Source organism: Homalodisca vitripennis, chromosome 8 (assembly GCF_021130785.1).
Source record: "Homalodisca vitripennis isolate AUS2020 chromosome 8, UT_GWSS_2.1, whole genome shotgun sequence".
Lineage (NCBI taxonomy): Eukaryota > Metazoa > Arthropoda > Insecta > Hemiptera > Cicadellidae > Homalodisca > Homalodisca vitripennis.
Window position 1 is genome coordinate 101,992,952 of NC_060214.1, and position 22,426 is coordinate 102,015,377.

A 22,426-nucleotide genomic window follows, 5' to 3' on the forward strand; every position below is an offset into this window, starting at 1 on the left:
CACACCATTCAAGCCACCTCTAGACGATATTTAGCATAGATTCAACCGTATTCGTGCTAAAGAAAGAGTGTAGGAGCAACTTAAGAAAAGATTTCTAATACTTGGAAACTGCATAAGAGTGTCCTTAGAGAGAGTACCAAAACTTTGTGATCACACTACTCATTACGCACACAGAATCATAATAATAATAATAATAATAATAATGTTGTCTTTATTTTCATCAAGCGTTTCTCAGTTACATACAGAACAACTATCGTCACATACAACATACACATGAAAATGAAATACAAATAAATCAAGAAAATCTATACATTAAGCAAATTCTGCCTCATTTTATTCTTAAATGTAGCTATCGAACATTGTTTCACGTTTGGTGGGAGGTCGTTGTACAATTTCGGGCCGAAGTAAGAGAAGCTCCTCCTTCCCAACTCCAGCCTAACTTTGGGAAAGTGAAGAAGATTCCCATGGCGGGTTCTGCGCTGAGAGACCTCGTCCCGAAATGAGAGCTTCTCACTAAGGTACTGAGGCTCCTGATTAACAAGAGCCTTGTGGCCCTACAGACGGTCTCTACCGACATCATCCCAGCGGCATCTCTGTAAGGAGAGACAATGCTCAAATCGTTTCAAATTAAAAATGAAACGGATTGCAGAGTTTTGCAACTTTTGAATGCGATGCATGTCTTCTCCAGAAATGCTATTCCCGTAGGCTGGGAAACAGTAGGCGAAAACGGACAGGACTAGTGACTGCATGATACGTAGTTTCGCAGACTCAGGTAAAAGATCTCTAAATCTGTAGAGTCCCCTCAGTCTACCGAGTGCTCGTTGACAGGCATGTGTGACATGGTCAGAGAGAACGTGAGGCCGCTGTCTAGCACAACGCCAAGAGTCCTCGCCCTATCAAATACAGCCAAACTCTGGCCATCAAGCCTCACCATCACTCCTCTTTCACTGAGGGACTGCACAATGTTGTGTGGCGCCGTATGCAACACAGTGCACTTGCCTATGTTTAGTTTCAGCCCATTCGCCATTGACCACCCCAATATTTTTTCAAGGTCTACATTGATCATAATCAATGGCTGACACCATCTGCGATGGCTCATAAGACAAGTGCAGCTGCGAGTCGTCAGCATACAAATGAACTGTGCAATTTTGCACACAGCTTGGCATATCGGCTGTGTACATATTGAAGCAGAATAGGCCCTAGCCAACTACCTTGAGGAATGCCTCGATATTTCACAAGCGGGGTTGACGTTTCACTCCCTAAACGCGTCACCTGCAGCCTGGAGTCTAAGTATGACCTTATCCAATTGACTACGCTCAAGTCAAAGCCATAATAGCTCATCTTCGCTAAAAGCATCTCATGGTCCATTGAATCAAAGGCCTTAGAATAATCCTACATAACAATGGAGTTATATTTACCCATGTCTTTGGCGTCAATCATATCACCGAAAAGATTTGTCAGGGCTGTACATGTACTATGATTGCGCCTGAAGCCCGATTGCAGCTTCGGTAAAATATCCTATGTTTTTCATAAAAACTGTCTATTTGTCGAATGGCAATCTATTCCCAGTATCTTAGACATGGCTGGGAGTATTGAAATTGGCCTTAGCTGGTCTACCTGATTGGCAGCTTGCCCTTTCGGTATTGGCCGAACAATACTTGTTTTCCATGACTTTGGAAACACGCTGCCAACCAGAGAAACGTTTACCAGGTGTGTAATGGCTTTGACTGCGTAGGGGCTCACTGACTTGATCATGTCAATCGAAATTTCATCACTGCCCACAGCTTAGATTTTATTTCATTCATTGCCGAAATAACGTCTCTTTTACTGACAGCGTAAAACTTAAATTTATCTCTAATTTCTTCTCGGCCATTGGTTGCAAAAAATTCCCATACGTTTTTTATCAATCTTCGGGCCAGCTCCCATGTTTATAAAGTATTCATTGATCTCATGCGCTTTAAGTTCAGGTGGAATGTTCGAGCAATCCCTTGTTTGTACAATATCATTTTTCTTAAGACATGTCCAGAACTCCTTTGGATTTTTGAAGAGGATAGCTTATCAGAAAAAAATCTCTTTTTTACCATTCTGATCATATTATTCAATCGGTTTCTTATTTCTTTATACCTCTCCCAGTCATCTATATGCCTGTACTTCCAATATCTATTTCGCAACTTATTTTTTAACTTTCGTCATCTTTCGGATGTCATCGTTTCGCCATGGGGCTTTTTTCTTGGACACTTTCTTACATACTACAGGGGCATTTTTGTCATATACTTTCCTAATATTATTTGTTATCCATGCCTCCACAATATATCGACGTCTTGTTCGTTCAATATACCATCCCAGTCACAAGCCGCTATCTTGCTTACAACTTTGTATATAACAAAATTAAAGTCAATGACATTACGATACAGAAGGTACTTGGCTGTCATGATGAGACATGAGAATACCTCTTCACCTATATTACAAAGTATATCTGATGTCGAAACAATGTAAACAGTTCATTTTGAGCATCTTCGCCAATGACTTTTTGGGATTCTTCAGCCTAACATTTCTCCCAGATTCCAAGAGTTGAGTCTATGGCAGCGTAATATTCCAGTCAAAGCACTGAAAGGAAGGTAAACTGGAGCTTCACTCAACAATAACATTGAATCAATTCTTCCTACCATAGCTACATTATGTGTAGTTAAACAAACCAGCTGGTTTACCAGTATAACTATGGAATATTTTAAAAGAAGCGTGGAAGCTGCTTTCGGTAATCCTCATTCTTTTTAACTTAATCATATAATCACTCACAGTAATATTGTAGTTCAAAGTGTCTATAATGTACTTTTTACGGCACTACATGAAGAAGACAGTAAAAGTAGGTTCTGACAAATTCATTCACTAGGTCTACGTTTTAAAATCTTCATACTAAACTGTTACAAAACATATAGCAGAAAAATTTGTTTAATTTAAAGCTTAAACCCATCACTTAGCCTAAATTGTGGCAGTAGTAAGATACAAATGTTCAGCCCTAAGTCTAGTCTGTAGTGTCTATATGGTAAGCTGTTACTTTAGGCAACCTAAAGAACTTTACAAGCGTTCGTCTGATTTTTGTAATATTTATTGTGTACGTGATACAGTGTTGTTCTTTTGGTTAAAATCTGTTGTTTGTTTAAAGCCTTGATAATTTTATAATAAAGTTTACAATTTATTATAAAGTTTTGTGAAACTAATTTTTAGGATGTAATGGAGCACGAAGAAAAAGAAGCCTTGGAGAGGGATGCTGATGGGGATTTAAGTTTATTCTGTACAACCTGTGAGGAGTTCAGAAAATTGGTTGCAGGAGATAGCAACACTGAAAACCTCTAATAGCCCACAGGTAGGACTAGTACAAAACTGCTTTAAAATATTTACTATGTTGAGAAAATTGGTGTAGGTGGTAGCAACACTGAAAACCTCAAATAGCCCACAGGTAGGCCTAGTACAAAACTGCTTTAAAATATTTACTATGTTGAGAAAAGTGGTGTAGGTGGTAGCAACACTGAAAACCTCAAATAGCCCATAGGTAGGCCTAGTACAAAAACTGCTTTAAAATATTTACTAGTTGAGTGAGGCTTAAGTGCATGGCAGTAGGCCGCCCCAAGGAAAAAAAAAAGTGATGTAGGTGGTAGCAATACTGAAAACCTCAAATAGCCCACAGGTAGGCCTAGTACAAAACTGCTTTAAAATATTTACTAGTTGAGTAAAGTGATGTAGGTGGTAGCAATACTGAAAACCTCAAATAGCCCACAGGTGTAGGTCTAGTACAAAACTGATTTCAAAATATTTACTGGTATATTAACAGCATTTTTTAAAGTATGAATAGGTGACCTCTTGATTACCTTAACACTTTTAGGTCTGAAAATATACAGACTAATGAATTATAGAATAACTTTCCTACTAGCCATCAACTAGAATCTAGTAGATAAAAAACCTACATATATAGATGATAAGCTATAAAATATTTGTTTAGTGTCAGTGAAAGAATAGATTTTTCTTAAGAATAATTGTTTTATATGAGTATATTTATAGATTTTCAATTTAATTTCTAATTTTTTTAGTGTTAAGTACAATCAAGAATATTAGTCATCTAGTAAAAGATGCATGATCTGTTATAGTTTTACTGTAGCAAATGTTAGGGTAATATATAAAACTCTATTTTTATTGGCAAATAAAAATATCTTGCATTTTACGTGAATTTTCAGTTTTTATTTTTAAGTTTCATTGAAGCATTTTTTAAAGTTTTACAATCTTTTAATTTTAGATTATTTATTTTCCATTATTTCATCTTGATTTATTCTAAAAATATGTTGATAAGAACTATGGAACCCAAAAATTTTAATTTTGTAACAAAATGTTATTACAATCATTACATACAGGTATATACATTTTTTCTACTAAGAAATTTTAGCTTCTTTCGTAACATAATAAATTCTTAATTTAGTGCCATTAAACCCCAGCACTAAGCACTGTTAAATGTTATAAGTGGCAGTAACAGTAACAGAATATCTTGCTTCCTGTCATCTAAGAGCTATTCTATTTCATAAGGTTGATCTGAAAGTTTTCTCGTCTTTATGAAATCGCTCAAGTTGACTTCTGCGTTAGTGTTCTTACAATTATCAGAAAAGACAAGGACTGTCCTCTTGAAATCTGCATTCATGTAGTTGGAGACTTTGTCTGTCTTGAATTTTACCATTTTCGTAGATGATTATTTGGGCTTAATCGCAGTTTTCATCTCATAACATAACTAGGCTATTATGTATCTCTCTCCTTCTCTCAGCAAATTTTATACCAAGGATCAGTGAGATGTAGGGTTTAGTGGGAGCTTTTCTAACAAAGCTTTACTAATGATAAAACAAAAATCGTGTCCATCAAAAATAATCTCAAATCAGCCTTGGCCTATATATGGGAATATAGGGCCAATAAAAAATGTAACGTTTTCTATTTAAGCCTAAATGTTAAGGAATATTAATTTTTGAGAACACAAATTATTATTTTCAGGCTGCAGCTCAGATTGCTCAGAAGCGTGTACAAGCCTCCCTGTTGTTTGTTACCCTCAAGAAGTTGAACCGGCTGGAGAAGTTCAGAACAAACCAGGCTCGGGAGAAACTTCACAAAGCAAAACAGCAAGCGGACAGTTGTCACCTGCAACTTGAGAATTTGCTCTATGAAATCCTACACCTCAAAAAGGAAGTCACCAAGTGCTTACAGTTTAAGTAAGTGTTTCATTGTTAATAATACTTTTAAGTCAATTAAAATATACAAGTGAAACATTTTATTTTCTATTGATATTGACGTTTTAGATAACATTCTCCAGACCATTCAATTGAATTATTAATTAAGCATTTAATGAAAGTATTAATTATTTAGACTCCAACTATTCATGTTCGAGTGATGGAAGTAGTCTACAAAATCAAAATTTAAAAAACTAATAATCTTGCAAATAATAGGTAATCTGTTTTCAGCCTTTTCAAAAGTAAACTAGTAGGCTATTGCATTAAGGATTAACCAACTACATAGACTAGGTTTATGGAGTTGTTGCATCCTGTTTTGGCCTTTCCGAAATGTATTTCTAAGATATAAATTTCTATGTATTTTTGAAATATCACTCCCCCCCAGAAGGGTTTTCTAAAAGCCATAGTTTTGCTTTTAATGATAATAGTTTTATTGATAATCAGTATTTTTTTAAGTTTAAGTCACTACAATTGCTATCATAAAATTCTTTCCTATTAGGTCACAGTGTTGTTTTTTTTTACCAATTGAGTGAGGTTTTCAATCTGTGTAGTTTATTAAAATTACACAATTTCAAAACAATGTGACATTATAACAATATATACATCACAATTTCACATTGGCTTCAGGAACATCAACAACACTAACAGAAATGCAAAACAGCATGTTATTTCTTTATTTTTCAGGCTATAACAGATACCTGTATATAATAAACCAAACTATTTAATTTGCCTAAATCTCATTCAACTCATAAATTTAAATGTGGAAACTGTAAGCAGATATTACGAAATATTTTATTTTATTCTGTATAAAAACTCCAACACAATGGTTAAAACACTAATGTTTAGAAAGAAATGCTCTTTACAGTGACCCAACTTTCAGTATCATAAAATGAAATTCCTCTCTGGTATGGCAGTTATAAAATGGTGCATGTTTTAAGCTAATCCCACTCCTCCATCATCCTCTCCCCCAACCATTAAATATGTTATAGTTAAATTATACTGCTCCAGGCAAGAAAGGTTAGTTAACTTACTTTCTGTATATGCAAGAGTAGTGAATCAGGGTTGGGCATGAAGGAAGCAGAGGTTTATGTAGTTATTGTATATGATGTGTCAATTATTAAGATTTCATTTGTTAAAATGTAATTAAAATTGTGTATGTTGACAAATCCTTAAGTTATTAAGATTATGTGTGGAATAGTTATGTTGACACATATTAAATCAAAATTTTTTGGTTTGTCAAAGCTTATTTTATAATATTTTATTTAGTAAAAGAAGTAGTCTTCTCCTTCCTTGAGAGGATGGACGGTGGAATTTTTTTCCCAAAAGACTTTTTCATGATGGACTGTCATAGGCTATCAACCTTAGATGGAGCGAAGCTCCGAATTACAACCACGGTTGTTAGCCGCAGAGGATACTTATTTAGCCGCCACTAACATGTGAAACAGACGCTTTCGGGAAACCGCCACTAACATGTGGAACCGTCGTGCCCTTTGGTGCTAGTTTCACAGAATTAAGGGAAGATATGAGAGAGTTACAAATTACAGTAGAGGTTTTATAACACAAGACAAACACATTAAAGATATTAAATGACAAACACTCTACACTACAGCTGAAAAGAAACAAACAACGAATAGGAAGAGTGGTTCCGGAGGAGGAAAGGAAATTACGCTCGGAAAGGATGAAGAAATATTGGGTGGATAAAAGAAGAAAGACTAGAAAATATAAAGTGACTAAAGTGGTCCAATGTAGGCCATAAAAATTATAAATAAATAAAAGAAGTAGTAATTAAAATCATTAAACTCATGTTTCAAAGTTGATATCACACCTCTCTAATTTTTATGATATTCAGTAGTTTAATTATTTTTCCAGATCAAAAGATGAAGAAATTGACTTGGTACCGTTAGAAGAGTTTTACAGTCAAGCTCCGGAGTCGATCTCAAGACCGGTAAGTCTAATGACGCATATTTGTTTAGTTTATACCAGGGAAAGAAACGGTAAAATCGATTATTTTATTTTCAATTTTCATATTTTATTTTGCACAGCATTAATTAATTGCACAGTCAACAATGTGAATATTGTGTTAAGCTTCATTTCACCCTCCACTTGTCAGATATCTGACTCTGGCACAGACTCATCATCATCATCATCTGACGTTTCCGTTATCACGGTCGTCGTACACAGCCTCCTCCACTTTTGTCTATCATTCCAGGTCTCCTCTTCCTCCACCTGTATTTTCTGTAGTCCTCTTCTCTCTATGTCTCTCCACACTTGGTCCTCCCATCTTCCTCTCGGTCTTCCTCTTGGTCTTCTTCCTCCTTCCTCCTTCTCCAGTGCTATTCTAGGCATTCTATTATCTCCCATCCTCTTCACATGCCCCATCCACTGTATTCTTCTTCCTTCCATTGTCTCTTTGCAGTGAAACTACCTTCAGTCTTGCTCTGGTTATTTCGTTCCTTATTCTATCTCTTCTTGTAGTCTTCTCTATCCCTCTTAAAAATCTCATTTCTGCAGCTTGCAATCTACTTAAATCTTTTTTAGTCCACATCCACGTCTCTGCTCCATATAATAAAATTGGTTGGAAATAAGATTTATACATCAATACTTTTGATTCTTTCCCAATGTTCCAACTCCACACAATCTTCTTCACCATATTGAAAAACTTTCCACTCTTCCATATTCTGTTTCCTATCTCTTCTCTTATTGTGCCCCTATCTGTTTATGATACTTCCTAAATAACAGAATTCCTTTCACCTTTTCAAGTCTTTTTCCTTCAACTAACACGTCTTTGTTATTTCCTGACTCCTGGAATCTAGAGTCCACGTCTTGTCTGAAGAGATTCATAAAAAGATGGTGACAAAAAAGTTCAATGCGAACTCTTTGGGTGATTTTGATGTCACAGACATCTAGGCTACAAAGGAGCTCAGTCTGGTTACCCAGCAGCTATCCACCTGTGTAATCTAGATGAAGAGGTATTCTTATTGTGTCATTAGGTGCACAATTAACTCAAAACTCGCATTGAATCAACCTTTCTCATCATAGCTACGTTACAGTCAACAATGTCAGACTATTGACTAAATTAGATATAATATATGTTTTTCTTTCCTTACTGCTTTTTAAGTTTGTCTTGCCTTGCTCCACAGGAAGTGACAAAGGTGGACACTCACCAGCAGCAGTTGGCCAGACTGGAGTGGGAGTTGAAGCAACGTAAACAGTTGGCAACTCTGTGTCAAGATCTGCAGGCTGAGAAAGAGAAGGTGGCCTCGGAAATAAACAGGAAACAGTCACAACTTGACAACTTAGCTCCCATGCTGAAGGAGGTTTTGACAGTGAGTTGACATGATTCAATATATACTGTATATCAACAAAACATTAGCATTAGAATTCAAATTTAAAGATCTTAATTCACAAAGCACTAGTACAACTTGAATTGGTTTCTTTAATAATCAATTGTAACTATAATATATATGATCTTTTAAATAATTGACTGGTCAAACATGTTTCATCTAATTCTTTTCTAATAATCAGTTAGTCAAAAGAACACATCTTGTATACAAATACATATAGGGCCTATACTGACAAGCAGTGTCTGTTTGTTGCTTAATGGGCTACTTCTGGACATATCTTCTACAGTCACTGAACAGTATTGTATCACTGAACAATAGCAAATGTCTGGAATAAATCCTGTTTCCTTCACAATCCTTCCATTGTCAAAAGCAAACTTCAAAGAAATACTTTTTATTCAGACCTCATAAGTGTATGAGTTTGTTTGCACATTATATCGTACATCGTTTTATGTGCAGTGGAAAGATTTTGCTCCAAAGTTAATCTATTAATACGAGGGCTGTTTTTTAAGTAAGGGCCGTTTTTTTTTTTTTATAATAAACAACAATTATTTTTTTTCAAAATACATTTATTTTCAGAATCTACATACTTTTTTTTTATTTTTCTATATAGTTGCCTTGTTTGTGAAGGCACTTATCATATCTTAAAACTAAGTTTTGAAATCCCTCTTCAAAGAAATTTGCCGCCTGCTCTGACAACCAGGAGTTCACGGCCGTCTTGACTTCTTCGTCGTCATTGTAGTGCTTCCCGCAAAGATGATTTTTCAAGTACCAAAAAAGGTAGAAATCGCTTGGAGCAAGGTCGGGGCTGTACGGCGGATGATTCAAAACTTCCCAGCCAAAAGAGTCCAATCATTTCCTGTGTCCGAGCAGCGGTGTGAGGCCTTGCATTGTCGTGGAGGAGCAGAATTCCCTTTGTCAGCATGCCGCGTCTTTTGTTCTGAATGACGCGTCGGAGACTGGCCAGGGTTGCGCAGTAGGCTTCTGAGTTAATCGTCATTTCTCGCGGCATAAAGTCCACTAGCAAAACACTGCGCCTGTCCCAGAACACAGTTGCCATAACTTTGCGCCGCGACAGCGTTTGCTTGGCTTTGACTTTGACTGGAGATGTTGTGTGCCGCCATTCCATGGACTGTTTGCTTTGATTCAGGAGTGATATGGGATACCCATGTTTCATCTCCTGTGACAATTCGACTCAACATGTCGTCTTCTTCCTCGTCGTAGCGGGTCAAGAAAGTCAAAGAACTGCTTAATCTCTTTTTTTTTGTGATCCTCAGTGAGGAGTTTGGGTACCCATCTTGAGCACAATTTTTAAAGTTTAGGTTTTCTGACACAATTTTGTACAGTACTGACCTGGACACTTGAGGAAATTCCATAGAGAGAGTGGTTATTGTGAACCGTCGGTCCTCATGAATTTTTGCGTCAACTGCAGTAACCAAATCTCCCGTGATCACAGATGGCCGGCCTGAGCGATTCTTCATCGTGGACATTTTTGCGGCCATCTTTAAATTCTCGGACCCATTTCCCGCACTTTACCTTCACTAATTGCCTTGGCACCATACACCTCACAAAGCTGACGGTGAATGTCACAGCCGACATGTTTCTTGCAGTCAAAAATCGTATCACTGACCGAATCTCACACGCGGCGGGTGATTCGATAATCTTAAACATTTTAAAGATCCACAGTAATGCATACAGGTTAGCTACAGAGCTGCAACTGACATGAAGTTGTTCGCTAGGAATGCCGGGAGGCGGGGCACACGCTCGTTACGGCAGGAACGCGAACTACTACCGTGTACGGGAGAACGGCCCTTACTTAAAAAACAACCCTCGTAGTAAGGCATCTAGACTAATGTACCAGAAATATAATATGTCTGAACCCAAGGTTCTTCTACATGTGAAAAACTGGAAATAACCAATTATAGTTTATGAATTGACAATTGATTAACCTATGAACTAAAATCAAATGAAAAGCCATGCAAGCTTTAATGATAAATATTGATGAATCAGATACTCTCTGGTCTAGGTTGTTCAGGCCTAGTGACATCATTACAGACCTAGGTACAATTCACCAGGTGCAGATAATTTAAACTTGATTAAGTGTGTTATGGAAATAATGTAGCTATTTCTAATATTTATATATTGAATTCGAATCAAATGTTGTTGTTTATTTGTGGATAAATTGGAAAGTTGTCAGTTGACTTCACAGATGTAATCAGGTCTCTTTATAACACCACTAACATAAATTTTGTTTTCTGGGTGGCTTATAATCTCTAGATTTTTTTTTCAATTGCACAGTTTTTTCTGTACCAGGAATAACAAATTTTTATGGGGCAAAGAGATAAAGTTTATAATTGCTTTAGTGATTAATTTAGATGAGTTCTTGTTAATAGTTTTATTTACTAAACGCAACAATGTCGTTCTACTAGTAATTGTTGAACATGACTTGAAGGGATATAAATGCATGTGTTTTTCTTGTTATAAGGTAGCGAAACCAGTGCAGGAGACTCTAGGCTTGACGACAGGTCCTTCACCATCTCAGCAGAAAGCAGCCCAGTTATTGCCTCACCCACTTTACTTCCTGTTTGTACAGGCTGACGCTCTGAGAGAGGCTGGAGGTAAGGAAATTATGATTTGATGGTATTCTTGATATCACGAATAGTCCTAAAGTAGTAGTAAAAATATACTGTAAACATTTCAGACAAAGCCAGCTCTTTCACTACTGGCCTCTTGTATGATTGTACTTCCCAAGAATGCTTTTGTAAAGTGGCTATATTATGTTTTTTTGTTTAACTTTTCATTGGATTGGCAAAAAGAATTCGTGTTTGATTTTTCACAAACAATACCAGAGGTTGTGATGTGAAACAAATGTATCATCTTATTTTATATATGTGTTGTATATACAAAATAAATGTAAAACATGATGTTAATAATATTCAAAAAAATGTTATATTATATATACAGATAAAGGATGATTTAAAAAAAAGTGTGCAACCATTAGTATCATCTGTACTTACAGAGATACAGCAAACTCAAAATGAGGAATTTTGGCTACTGTTTTATTTTTAATGTTAACTCTTTGATCACTAATTTCCCACTGGTAGGATGTTTAATATATATTCGTTATTTATTAATAAAAGCAGCTTTTGCTTCCATAATCTACACACATGGTTTATGAAAGACTTTGTTTATAATTTTCAATGGCGAAACATATTTGGAATGTCATTGATAAACTGTTTTTAGATGCTGGTTGAAAACTAAAAATTTCCAAACAAATTTCTAAACCAATAAAATTTGTTTGTAAATTTCAAACCTAATAAATAATTAATTACATGTTTTTTATTAAACATTCTTTTAGATAGTTCAGTTCACTACTAAACAAAACAACATTGATTGATTTATCTCAATAAACAAATGTACAGTTTCTAAACAAAACCCTGCAAAATCGGCCATTTTCACCTTGGCGCTTCTCTCTCAGTAGGCCACGGCATCAACAAGCGTCTGGCATTCAGAGGGTTAATATGTATTTACCAATTTTGAAAAAAATGGCAACCATTTTTGCAGTAGGGCGGTCTCTTCTATTTTTGTGTGAAAATCCTGTGTTATTTTGTAAGTTTGGGTGAAAGACGTTATTTCAAGATGTTTGTATTCTTTGCATTTTCCCCCGCTGAAAGTGGCCAGACGACTTAATTTGTTTACTGAATTTTTTGTGTTTCATGATTATTTTGTATTTCCTTTTTTTTGTTGAATTTGACATCACAGTTTTAGAACAGTTGCCATTTTTTTAACAGTGAAATAATTTTGGAGTTATATATTGATTAGATAGTTAATCATGCAACATTATAGTTCTGTAAATTAAACTGTTTTTCATCTATTTATTGGGTTTTTAAGTAGGGCACCCCACCAGTTAGGAAGACACTTAAAAAATCACAAAATGACATACATTTGAAGGATGTATTTTACTTGTTTTTATATGCATGGAAATGTGTCAATTCAAATCAGGGATATTATGTTTTAATAGTTTGCAGTGTAATATTTTTATCCTGTCATTTAAATACATATGTTTCAGAATAGGATAAAAATGGATAAAGGAGGTTTTAAAGTTGATAAGGTTTAATTCTTTGTTTAGACAAATCAATATCTGTGAAGATCGAAGGTGACGAAGAGGATGCTCTGAGATTGAAACAGACAGTGGTGGAAACTTCCACTCCAGATGATTCCGACTCTGACACTCAAGAGGTTAGTTAGATTGTTTTGAAGGTTGTTTGTTTTAATATTAATATGTATAGGCTCTTGCAAAAATGATTCTGGGTACAATGGCAATTTTCTTAATTGCAGTGCAAATAGCAAAAACTTTTACGAGGAAATATTTTCAAACAATCAATGATATTAATTTTTTCATATTTCAACAAAGTCTAAATTTTAAACTTCTAATACAAACATTTAAGTGATAATATGTCTATATAGTGTTAATAATGTTTGAATGTATGTGTAAATATCAAACCAGAATATTATCCTTCAAGTGACATGAGTTTTAGTTGTGTCAAAGCGAAAGTATAGGTAATGCAAGAGTTTGTACTATGACATGTTTAATGTATCAAAATTCACTTGACGACTTTTAAAAATTTAGTTAATGTCTCAAAATTTATGTGAAACGTTATGTAACAACCTCATTCTTGTTCCATGTCAATGTTCAGTATGGATAGAAAATGCCTTAAAAATTAAAGTAGGTTACTTAGTTATCTATGTAATCATATTCACTTCAATAAATCTTAGTGATGGTCATAAATATTTATTCACATATTCATTTAGAACAGAGATGAATCAGTTTTACCTAAATGTTTTTGCCTAGTCATGAGGTAATATAATTTAAAAAATATTTTATATCCATATAGTTAAGTTAAAGTGTCAAAATTCAGCCATGCACAAGCTCCTCCAAACTGTACTGGTTTCAACTACCATTGGTAGATAGTGTCTTCCTCAATTGCTGGTGGGCGATGAGCTTTGGTTTCATCAGGAAGGATGTTTCAGTATTTAGCACCAATGTATGATGGTTGTTTCTCAAATATAATTAGGCGGTGGATAGAAAGGGTATAGTTGTTGGTTCTACTTGTATGATAATTGTGGATGTCTGCTCTTCTTGTCAGATGTTGCTTATTTGACAAAGTGACCATCTTCAGGAAAAAAATCCAAAAACAGTTAGGATGTTGAGCTGTCTAATTAAATTCCTGCAAGATTGCAGTGGGCTTAGGTTAGAGACAATGCGAATTGCCATTTTCCTGGAGTATTAAGACTCCATTGAGATCTATGGAGGAGCTTCTTCAAGCAGTGAGATTATATCTCAGTTTGAATTTGGATAAGCATGGTAACCTATTTTAGTTGTTTAAGATAAGAACTGCTCACCTACCTATAAAGCTACCTATATATGCTCAAGAAATAAAGAGACGAGCTTAGTTTTTTACAAAACTAGTCTTTATGGAGATTCAAGGATAGCTGGTTATCTATCAGTGTTTATATCGGATAATATGGGTGTATAAAGAGAGTGAATGTGAAATTTATGGTTCAAAATACTTCAGCATGTGATAACTACAGTGCGCTGGTTTCTGGTGGAAAACAACAGAACTTACTAATTAATATATTTTCTTTTATCATAAGGGATGTTTCATGGAAGAAAATAAGAAACCTCTTAATTTTACCAAAAACGTAAAAAATTGAAGAAAGTGAAACTTCTTGAAACAGGACAACTTTACAAGCTATGGCACTATCAAGCATTAAAACTCAGACAAGTTGCATGAGAATCCCCCCCCCCCCACCCCCCCCCCCCCCCACCCCCCCCCCCCCCCACCCCCCCCCCCCCCCACCCCCCCCCCCCCCCACCCCCCCCCCCCCCCACCCCCCATTACTCATACTGCTGATTTTTTTTAGAATTCCAGAATCAAGTTATATCATCTTAATTCCGTTATTTATGGACCTAGAGAACAATATTAAAATCGTTCTGAAATCTTATAACATTTCCTAACCTTTCTGTAATAACCAATTTTTAATGTCAATTATAAATATAACAATACATGATTAATATTAAAGTTTGCCACTAAGTCTATCTACTTCTTCCTACAACTGAGCCGAAAGTACTATTAGACCAAACTGTGTTGAATTGTGATGATAACTTTTCTAACTCGCGTCTATTATGATTTTCACTAGCCCCTTCAAACGTTTCTCTGCTATTTACACAGACTAATGCCATTAAATTGCCTACACAACAAATTTCAGTTGTGATTCTTATGGAATATTACCTAAATAATAATAATACCGAATCTCTCATGTTTACACTGCCACGGGCTTAAGGAAAGTCTATGTTACTTTGAGAAATATTTCACTCCTATGTTTACAATTGTATTGATTTCGTGTGCCGCTTACATAAAATATTAATGTATTACTTGTTAGAAAATCAAGGAATAAACGTACATGAGTGAATTTAATTGATAAATAAGTCGAAAGTGTTCTTAACCCATCTAATGTACCTGTAAGTACAACGTAGGGTAGGCTACTACACAATCATTACTGTGCCTAAATAGAACAATTTTTTACTGATATACCAAGAACGTAGCCATGAACAACTTTGGGGGTCAAGACGAAATGGGGGGGCCTTTCGCGGAAACATTCATAAGTAGCTGTATTACTGTATGGAATCAGTAGCTTATGTGGAGGAAGAATGAATTTTAATGAAAAGAATGTTTACCATCAGTTGACGGCTGCTGAGGCACGCAAAACAATTAAGAATGTTTGCTTCAACAAGGCTGCTCGTAAAAATAAGTGAGCAGAATATTGAAGTGTACCATTCAATGTTTTGGAGAGCTATTTCTAGAACCCGGATGTGACTATACCGTCACGGTATAGGATAGCTCATTTAGGATAGACCGAAGTTAATAGACATCACATGTGATCGATTTCTAACGTTTATCTTAATTTCGTCTCTGCACTTCATGTACAATATATTAAAGCAATGATTTATTGATTGATATCTTATTGTCAAAATCTATAAGAAGACAGACTACAAGTAATAAGCTGTATGGTTCTTAATAGGAAAGTATGCACACAACATGTTATAATAAATTATATTTGATAGTATGATAAAACCATCATTACGAACTCTCTTTATATTTTTCGTGACTAAGTAAAATGTCCACTTATACGGTATAAGTGAAGTGAATTCCATGTCTCAGGTACATGTCTAATATGGAGCCCCTAAACGGAGCTCTTAAGTAATAAATTTGGTGTATTTAAATTATTAATAAACAAAGAATTTCATGGCAATTGTAAATTTAATATATGGTTGAAGATATAACAAAGTTAATTTGTTTTCTACCCTTAGGTCACGCAATTATTCTTTTATTTAATATGAATTAATGTCTCGCCTTGAAGCAAATTAATTTGGAATTGTTTTAGGAGGGTTCGCAGAGACAAACATTCGTTGAGTCAATACCTTTCATAGTCTCTTAGTGGAGCTAATACTGTTGGAGCCAACATTTTCGTTGTCTGAACTTAGTTTCTCCTGCTGGAAGACTAGACACACTATAGGATGTCCAGTGGTCTAGGAAAATGGTTGAAATATCCATGAAATGGAAGTGTGTTTATTTTGAAATTATTCTGGTCCTTAGCGAAATTGGGAAAGTGTTCTTAAGTGTTCGTGTTAAGAAATAAGATTTGTGTTATGTGATTATAACTGTGTTGGGGGATGAAATTATAACGTATAATCGGATCAGTTAACCACAAACTCATTAAAGGCATAGTATCTGCTTTATAATCAGTGTGGGTTAATAAAATATTAATATGAGTTTTGAAAGTCTACAATTTTCTCCCATTAGTGTACTGTACATCTCAAGATACTTCAGTATGATATACATTTCAAGTCATACAGTACGTAAAAGCCTCAGAGGTGATTAGATCGGGGACGCTGCTTTAGCACCCCCTGGAATAAGCACCCCCTCGGGCTCTGACGTCACGGCAGGGGGGTGCTAATTCAGCGCACGGACACGGACCAGGCACTGAATTAGCACCCCCCGACTACAAGGGGGTGCTAAATCAGCGCATGAACATGGTCGAGGCCCTGAATTAACACCCCCCTGTTCCAAGGGGGTGCTTATTCAGCGCATGGACATGGCTCAGTCACTGAATTAGCACCCCCTAGCATTCAACCAGGAAAAAGGATATTTATCTTTTACATATTCAATTTCATAAATATAATAGTTGTTATCTGGATTTTTGTGACGCTGCCACTTATAAGCTACCATCTACGATTGTTTTGCAATTTCCGATGAACAATTGAATAATATAATAATCAAATATGGCTACTTTCTCTCCAAAATTACCATAGACTTAATACTACATAATAATGCTCCGACTAATAAGGCTAATGTATATGAATCCATAATTAAACTATTGATTTCATTTAATAGCTTCACGGAAATGGAGTGTTCTTTTTTTAGTTTAATTTACTCAAATTTAAAAAACTAATATAATTTTGTAAACAATTTAGGCTCGTATTTTAGGCAAAATAGTTCACTGTCACACAGTATAGAATTTTTCTTTGCAGCATTTTTGTTTCATATTTAATTTTAATTACATTTCAAATATAAATTTTATGGAATGAAACAGATAAAGCATGAAAATTACAGTTTTTGACTTACCTGTTTATAATTTTTATAATAATTTTTCAGTACCTGCCCTTAAATAATTACTCGTAACCATCTGCAGTAAGAAACTAGATTATAATTTTTTATCTTATGCACTATTAGGCGTACCGTGAATCATCTGCACAATGGAACAGCTCCATAGACTTAACACTACACAAAAATCCGTAGAATGGTATTTACAAAAATATGTCAAGGTTACGCCCATAAGTATTACTATTGCTTACGTGTAAAATATCCTCTATAGAATCATGCCTAACTATTTTTCATAATTAAAGGAACATATAGAAACATCAAATACACAATATCCCTTCCGGCTGAGTCGGAAGAAAGGTATATTTCACATGAGGCTACAACTTGAAGATACATTATTAGTTTATGAACTTAACACTGTGATAAAAAACTTATGGATGAGGCATTGGTAGCTAAGGATGAAGTATATTAATCCGCAAGGTTTCTTCCTAACTAGTTAATGTAAGAAAAATGTTTGGTCGACATCTGTCCATCTTACCTCTAGCAGATATATCCCTCTGGTAAAGGATTATACCCTCGATTATATTACTTTTTCTAACGGTATCGATGATAATTAGTGTCATATTACGAGAATGAATAATAGAATTCATATTGGGACTTTCATATTAAGTGATATCAACTATTAAATGTAAAATATTCTCACATATACGTTTTGTTGCTCCTTTTATGAGTAAACCTATTTTCAAATGTGGATCATGAGTCTGTAATTACCTACAGTACTATAGGAAAGGAGGGATCGTAATTTGTAATTACTTTAGAACATCAGTTCAAAAAATCATGGAATTTCGCATTTAAATTAAATTTAGAATATTTTCCAATTACCATAATTTTTTCATCAGTAGTATCCCATTTTTTTAAAGACATCAAGGAGATGTCTATGACGTACCAGTTATTCTACAAAAATTCCGTACGAAGGGGCGGGTATCAGCTAGTAAACATATAAAAACTTGAAACTCCTTATTTTTGCCTTAACATCGTTTCTCATTATATATCGACCGTCTACCAAATATGAAATATACAGAGTGAAATCAACCTGCAAATATCGATTGTAGGACTGTAGGTACACACATAATTTTGATGAAGCTGACGAAACCCGTCCGTGTACTACCAACTCTACTGTTCAGAACTGATGTGGCCGTATCGAGTGGTCGAGTAATAATATCGATGTTATTCCCAGTTGTTATTCCTATATTAATACATAACTTATTATGTATAGTGAATTTGTTTGATTGAACTTTCGAAAAAAATATAAGAAGAAATCAAACAATGTTTGAGTGTACTGGCCCAAGGTGTGGCATATTATACTCTCTAGGTAACGGATACTTTTACACTAGGAAAGAGTAAAGATAAACTAGAACACGGTAATGATGTATGGACAAAAACTGAAAATCATCGCCTTTTTGTATGCAGTTAAAGAATCTTTAACTATTGTGTGTTACATTAGTCACACGTGCACTTCTAACCCCATGTATCTGGAAGTGTCAAACTTAAGGATGACATTCTTACAATATTGTAAAAAGAAGAATGAAATCTCAGTGAAGTCTTTAATAAAGCGTCTATAAAAAGGTAAAATTTAAAATTACACTTCAGCTTAGCTGTACTTTTATTTTAAGGCTATTTTATATCGGAAAGTGTAATGAATGTTGTTGTAGTGAACTGATTTGTAAACTAGGTAGTCAACAGATGTATAGAAGCATAAATATTACTTCATTAATAATAAAAAAATACTATACAAATATACATAATATTTCATTTTGTATACAGTAAACTTTTATGTTTTTTAATGTTTTATTTTCCGGGTAAAACAAAATCTTCAAACCTCGGTTAGAACAAACTTAACAACGCAACAAATAGCAATCTTTACTGGTACATTTAAGCATCTACGTTTACCACCGCATACCATTAATAGCATATCTACAAACTTTGTATAAATTTATAAACCAGAAGTAGGTCTGAGGTCTTCCATTTAAAAAACAAAATATTAAATAGAAATATAATAACTATAAAGACATTTTTAATTTTTGGTCTAGGTAATCAACATGTATTAGAGTGTTTTTTATGACGTCTTAATCAAAAGAAACTTATATTCAGAAATAATTAAGGTTATTATGACCAACGTTCAGCAACCAATTTTTAAAACTTGGTATCGTTGGATTTTTAATTAAATTGTGTAATAATTGATACCCTTTTTTACCATATATCGCTTTTAAGATATTTACGCTTAAAGATTTTTTAGAAATCACTATTTTGGCAGGTATACAAGAATAAATCTGATCGTGGATTGTATCACAAATCTAATTACTCAAATAATATTTCAAACTAATAATAAATAACTCATTAAGAGCATCTTTACTGTAAAAAAACATGGTTCGTGAAAATAAATTAACATCAGCTTTAGAGTATCTTACCCCTATTTTTTTTTATTTTTGTTATTTATTATGCAAAACATTTGAAATAACATGTTTCAGGCCTATCTAAGGATAGAATAGAATCATATATTAGATGTGTAATCAATTTATTTAAATATCTGTTGTTTTAGGATATATTTATTTACGAAAATTTAGTCAAGCGACAATCAGATGTATTTCCAATAAAACCGCTTATCTTTGATTTTGTCATCTATAAAAGCATTATTGTCTGAATATTACTGTACGATTTTTCTTGTTTGTTTATTATTCTTAATATATAACAGATAACCTAGTCACTTTATTTAGTTTTTTTAACATATATTGTGAATACATTTAAGCTTTATGACAAATACAACATTTTATTATTGTTAATTAAGACGTTTGTTTTTGTCCTTCATTGGTCATAAAGGCGTTCATTGTTGATAAATTTGCAATATCTCTAGTAGTTTTTAATTTATTAGACAAAAAAGTTGCTTGGCAACAGATATTAATGTATTTCCTGTAATTTAAATGAAGGGACTAAGATGTGAGCACAATTGGCATAAGATATTCTGGAGCTGCCGTTTACTCGATTTTTTGTATTGTGACCTACTCGCTGAGAACCTCAATGTCGACAGTGTTTTGTTACAGTAAATCTGTGCATATTATATTTTATATATTTGGTCATTAGATTTGTGATAGAACCCTCTCAAATTCATTTTCTTGCAATATTTTAGAATAATTGCAGATTTTAAGAAGTTAAAAGGTAAAATATTTTAATAGCCACTATTTTGAAAGTATTAAAGATAACATCATAATATATTTTTAGTCGCCATAAAATTTTGACCAAGACTTGGTAGGATTAAACTTTTTAGGTTTTCCTTTCAGATTTTCCAAGATATTCCATTTTTAACAAAAACAATAAAACGCACACTAACCGACAGAGGGTAAATTAAGCAATGTAGATCCATAATACTCAGTATATAAATGTATGTTTTCACCTAAGCAATAACGCTTTTGAAAAAAACGGTAGTAGTAACATTGTTTTAACATTGTTTTCAACTTTTTTTTAATTATAGTTGAACTAACTGATAGGATATAACTGAATGATATTGATTCTTGTAGATATAAACTAATATTTAAATTGTTTGTCAAGTGTGTTTGAATTATACTATTCAGTTTAAATAGTATTATTCAGTTTATGATGCGTCTTTAAAAATAATTGGCTCTTAGCCGTCGCAAAATTACAATTTCACGGTTCTAAATTTTCCCGCTTTTGATTGGTATTCAAAAAATTAAAATAAATAAATAATTGTTTTTAAAGTGGTTAATAAGTATGACCATGTATATTTATTACACATGCCGGATTTACGCACTATCAGTTCCTCTGCATTGTTCGCACCATGATTTCAAATTAAATTTACTTTAAAATAAACCTGTATTTGAATGCCTAGAACCTAGTTTTTTACTTAAGTATATTTGATGCATACTATTTTCACAATTGGTAATGAACTGTTTGTTTTTGAAAATATTAAGTAAACCACAGCAATGCAGTAAATATACTCATTGCAATATATTTAAATTGTTATATATATATATATATTATTTTATTTTATTGAAAAATAAATCACAATATGGTTAAACGTTTATTATTCTATTCTGTTGGGGTAATTATTCATCTCATCAATACGGCGCTGATTTAGCAGCCCCCAGATTCAAGGGGGGTGTGTTAAATCAGCACATGAGCACGGTCAACGCACTGAATTAGGACCCCCCTATTCGAAGGGGGTGCTAAATCAGCACATGAACACGGTCAAGGCGCTGAATTAGGACCCCCCGTATTCGAAGGGGGTGCTTATTCAGGGCCTGGACACGGCCACTGTGCTGATTTAGCACCCCCTTTCGTGACGTCAAAATGACGTCAGTAGCGAGGGGGTGCTATGTCCAGGGGGTGCTAATTCAGGAGCTAGGTCTCCTACTCACTGCAAATCTTTCGAATTGTCAGACTCACAATTCGTTTTGCTCACAACCACGTCAGCTGCAACATGAAACATTGAAAAATCTGAATAAGGGTATATTCACAGTTGAAACCATTGTTAATCTTTTCCAGATTGATACAAACGTGTATGCAAAAGTCTTGTCCAAGCCTGCCCCTCCTATAGGATACGAATTTTAATACGCGCACAGAGATCGTAGGACATCCTATCCAGTTTTGAATGCACAAACGTATGTACATACCAGAATAGTATATAGACTTATTTATTCTATTTACCTGAGACTCAAGCGTAACAATAATAAACCACAAAATCAATGGTCCGGGACTATCCTCAGGAGGTTGGCGTAAATACTAAATGGCCGCCCAAGTCCAGATCTTAACCTCTTCAGGTCTGACTTTTCAAAATATTTTGAAGACGGAAAATTAGTCCTTCTCCGTAGACTAATGGTTATAGTCTCGGCTCCCTAACCGAGAGATCACGGGTTCAAATCCCGGGGAGGTCCAATCATGTACTTTGTACTTTGAAAATTGAAAAAAACAGGGCACTTCGAAGCCGGCATAGCTGACGTGAGGCTTAAATGAGATTAAAAAAAAGGCGGAAAACATATACCGGTAACATAGACACAAGTGCTTATATTACACAAAACATTGACTTTATTCAAACAATGTACCGAACAAAGAGTTTCATAACAGCTGGTTTACAAACCCAGTAATAATAACA

The 22,426-nt window shown here is 34.5% G+C and overlaps 1 protein-coding gene across 1 annotated transcript; it reads left to right on the top strand.

Moving 5' to 3' along the window:
- Positions 1-4,128: 4,128 nt before the first annotated feature.
- Positions 4,129-21,885, top strand: LOC124368288 (THO complex subunit 5 homolog). Its single transcript, XM_046825562.1, has 7 exons — positions 4,129-4,164; positions 5,026-5,240; positions 7,128-7,203; positions 8,399-8,584; positions 11,085-11,217; positions 12,729-12,838; positions 21,820-21,885. Exons 1-7 carry the CDS (start codon positions 4,129-4,131, stop codon positions 21,883-21,885), a joined length of 822 nt encoding a protein of 273 aa, XP_046681518.1.
- Positions 21,886-22,426: the final 541 nt, after the last annotated feature.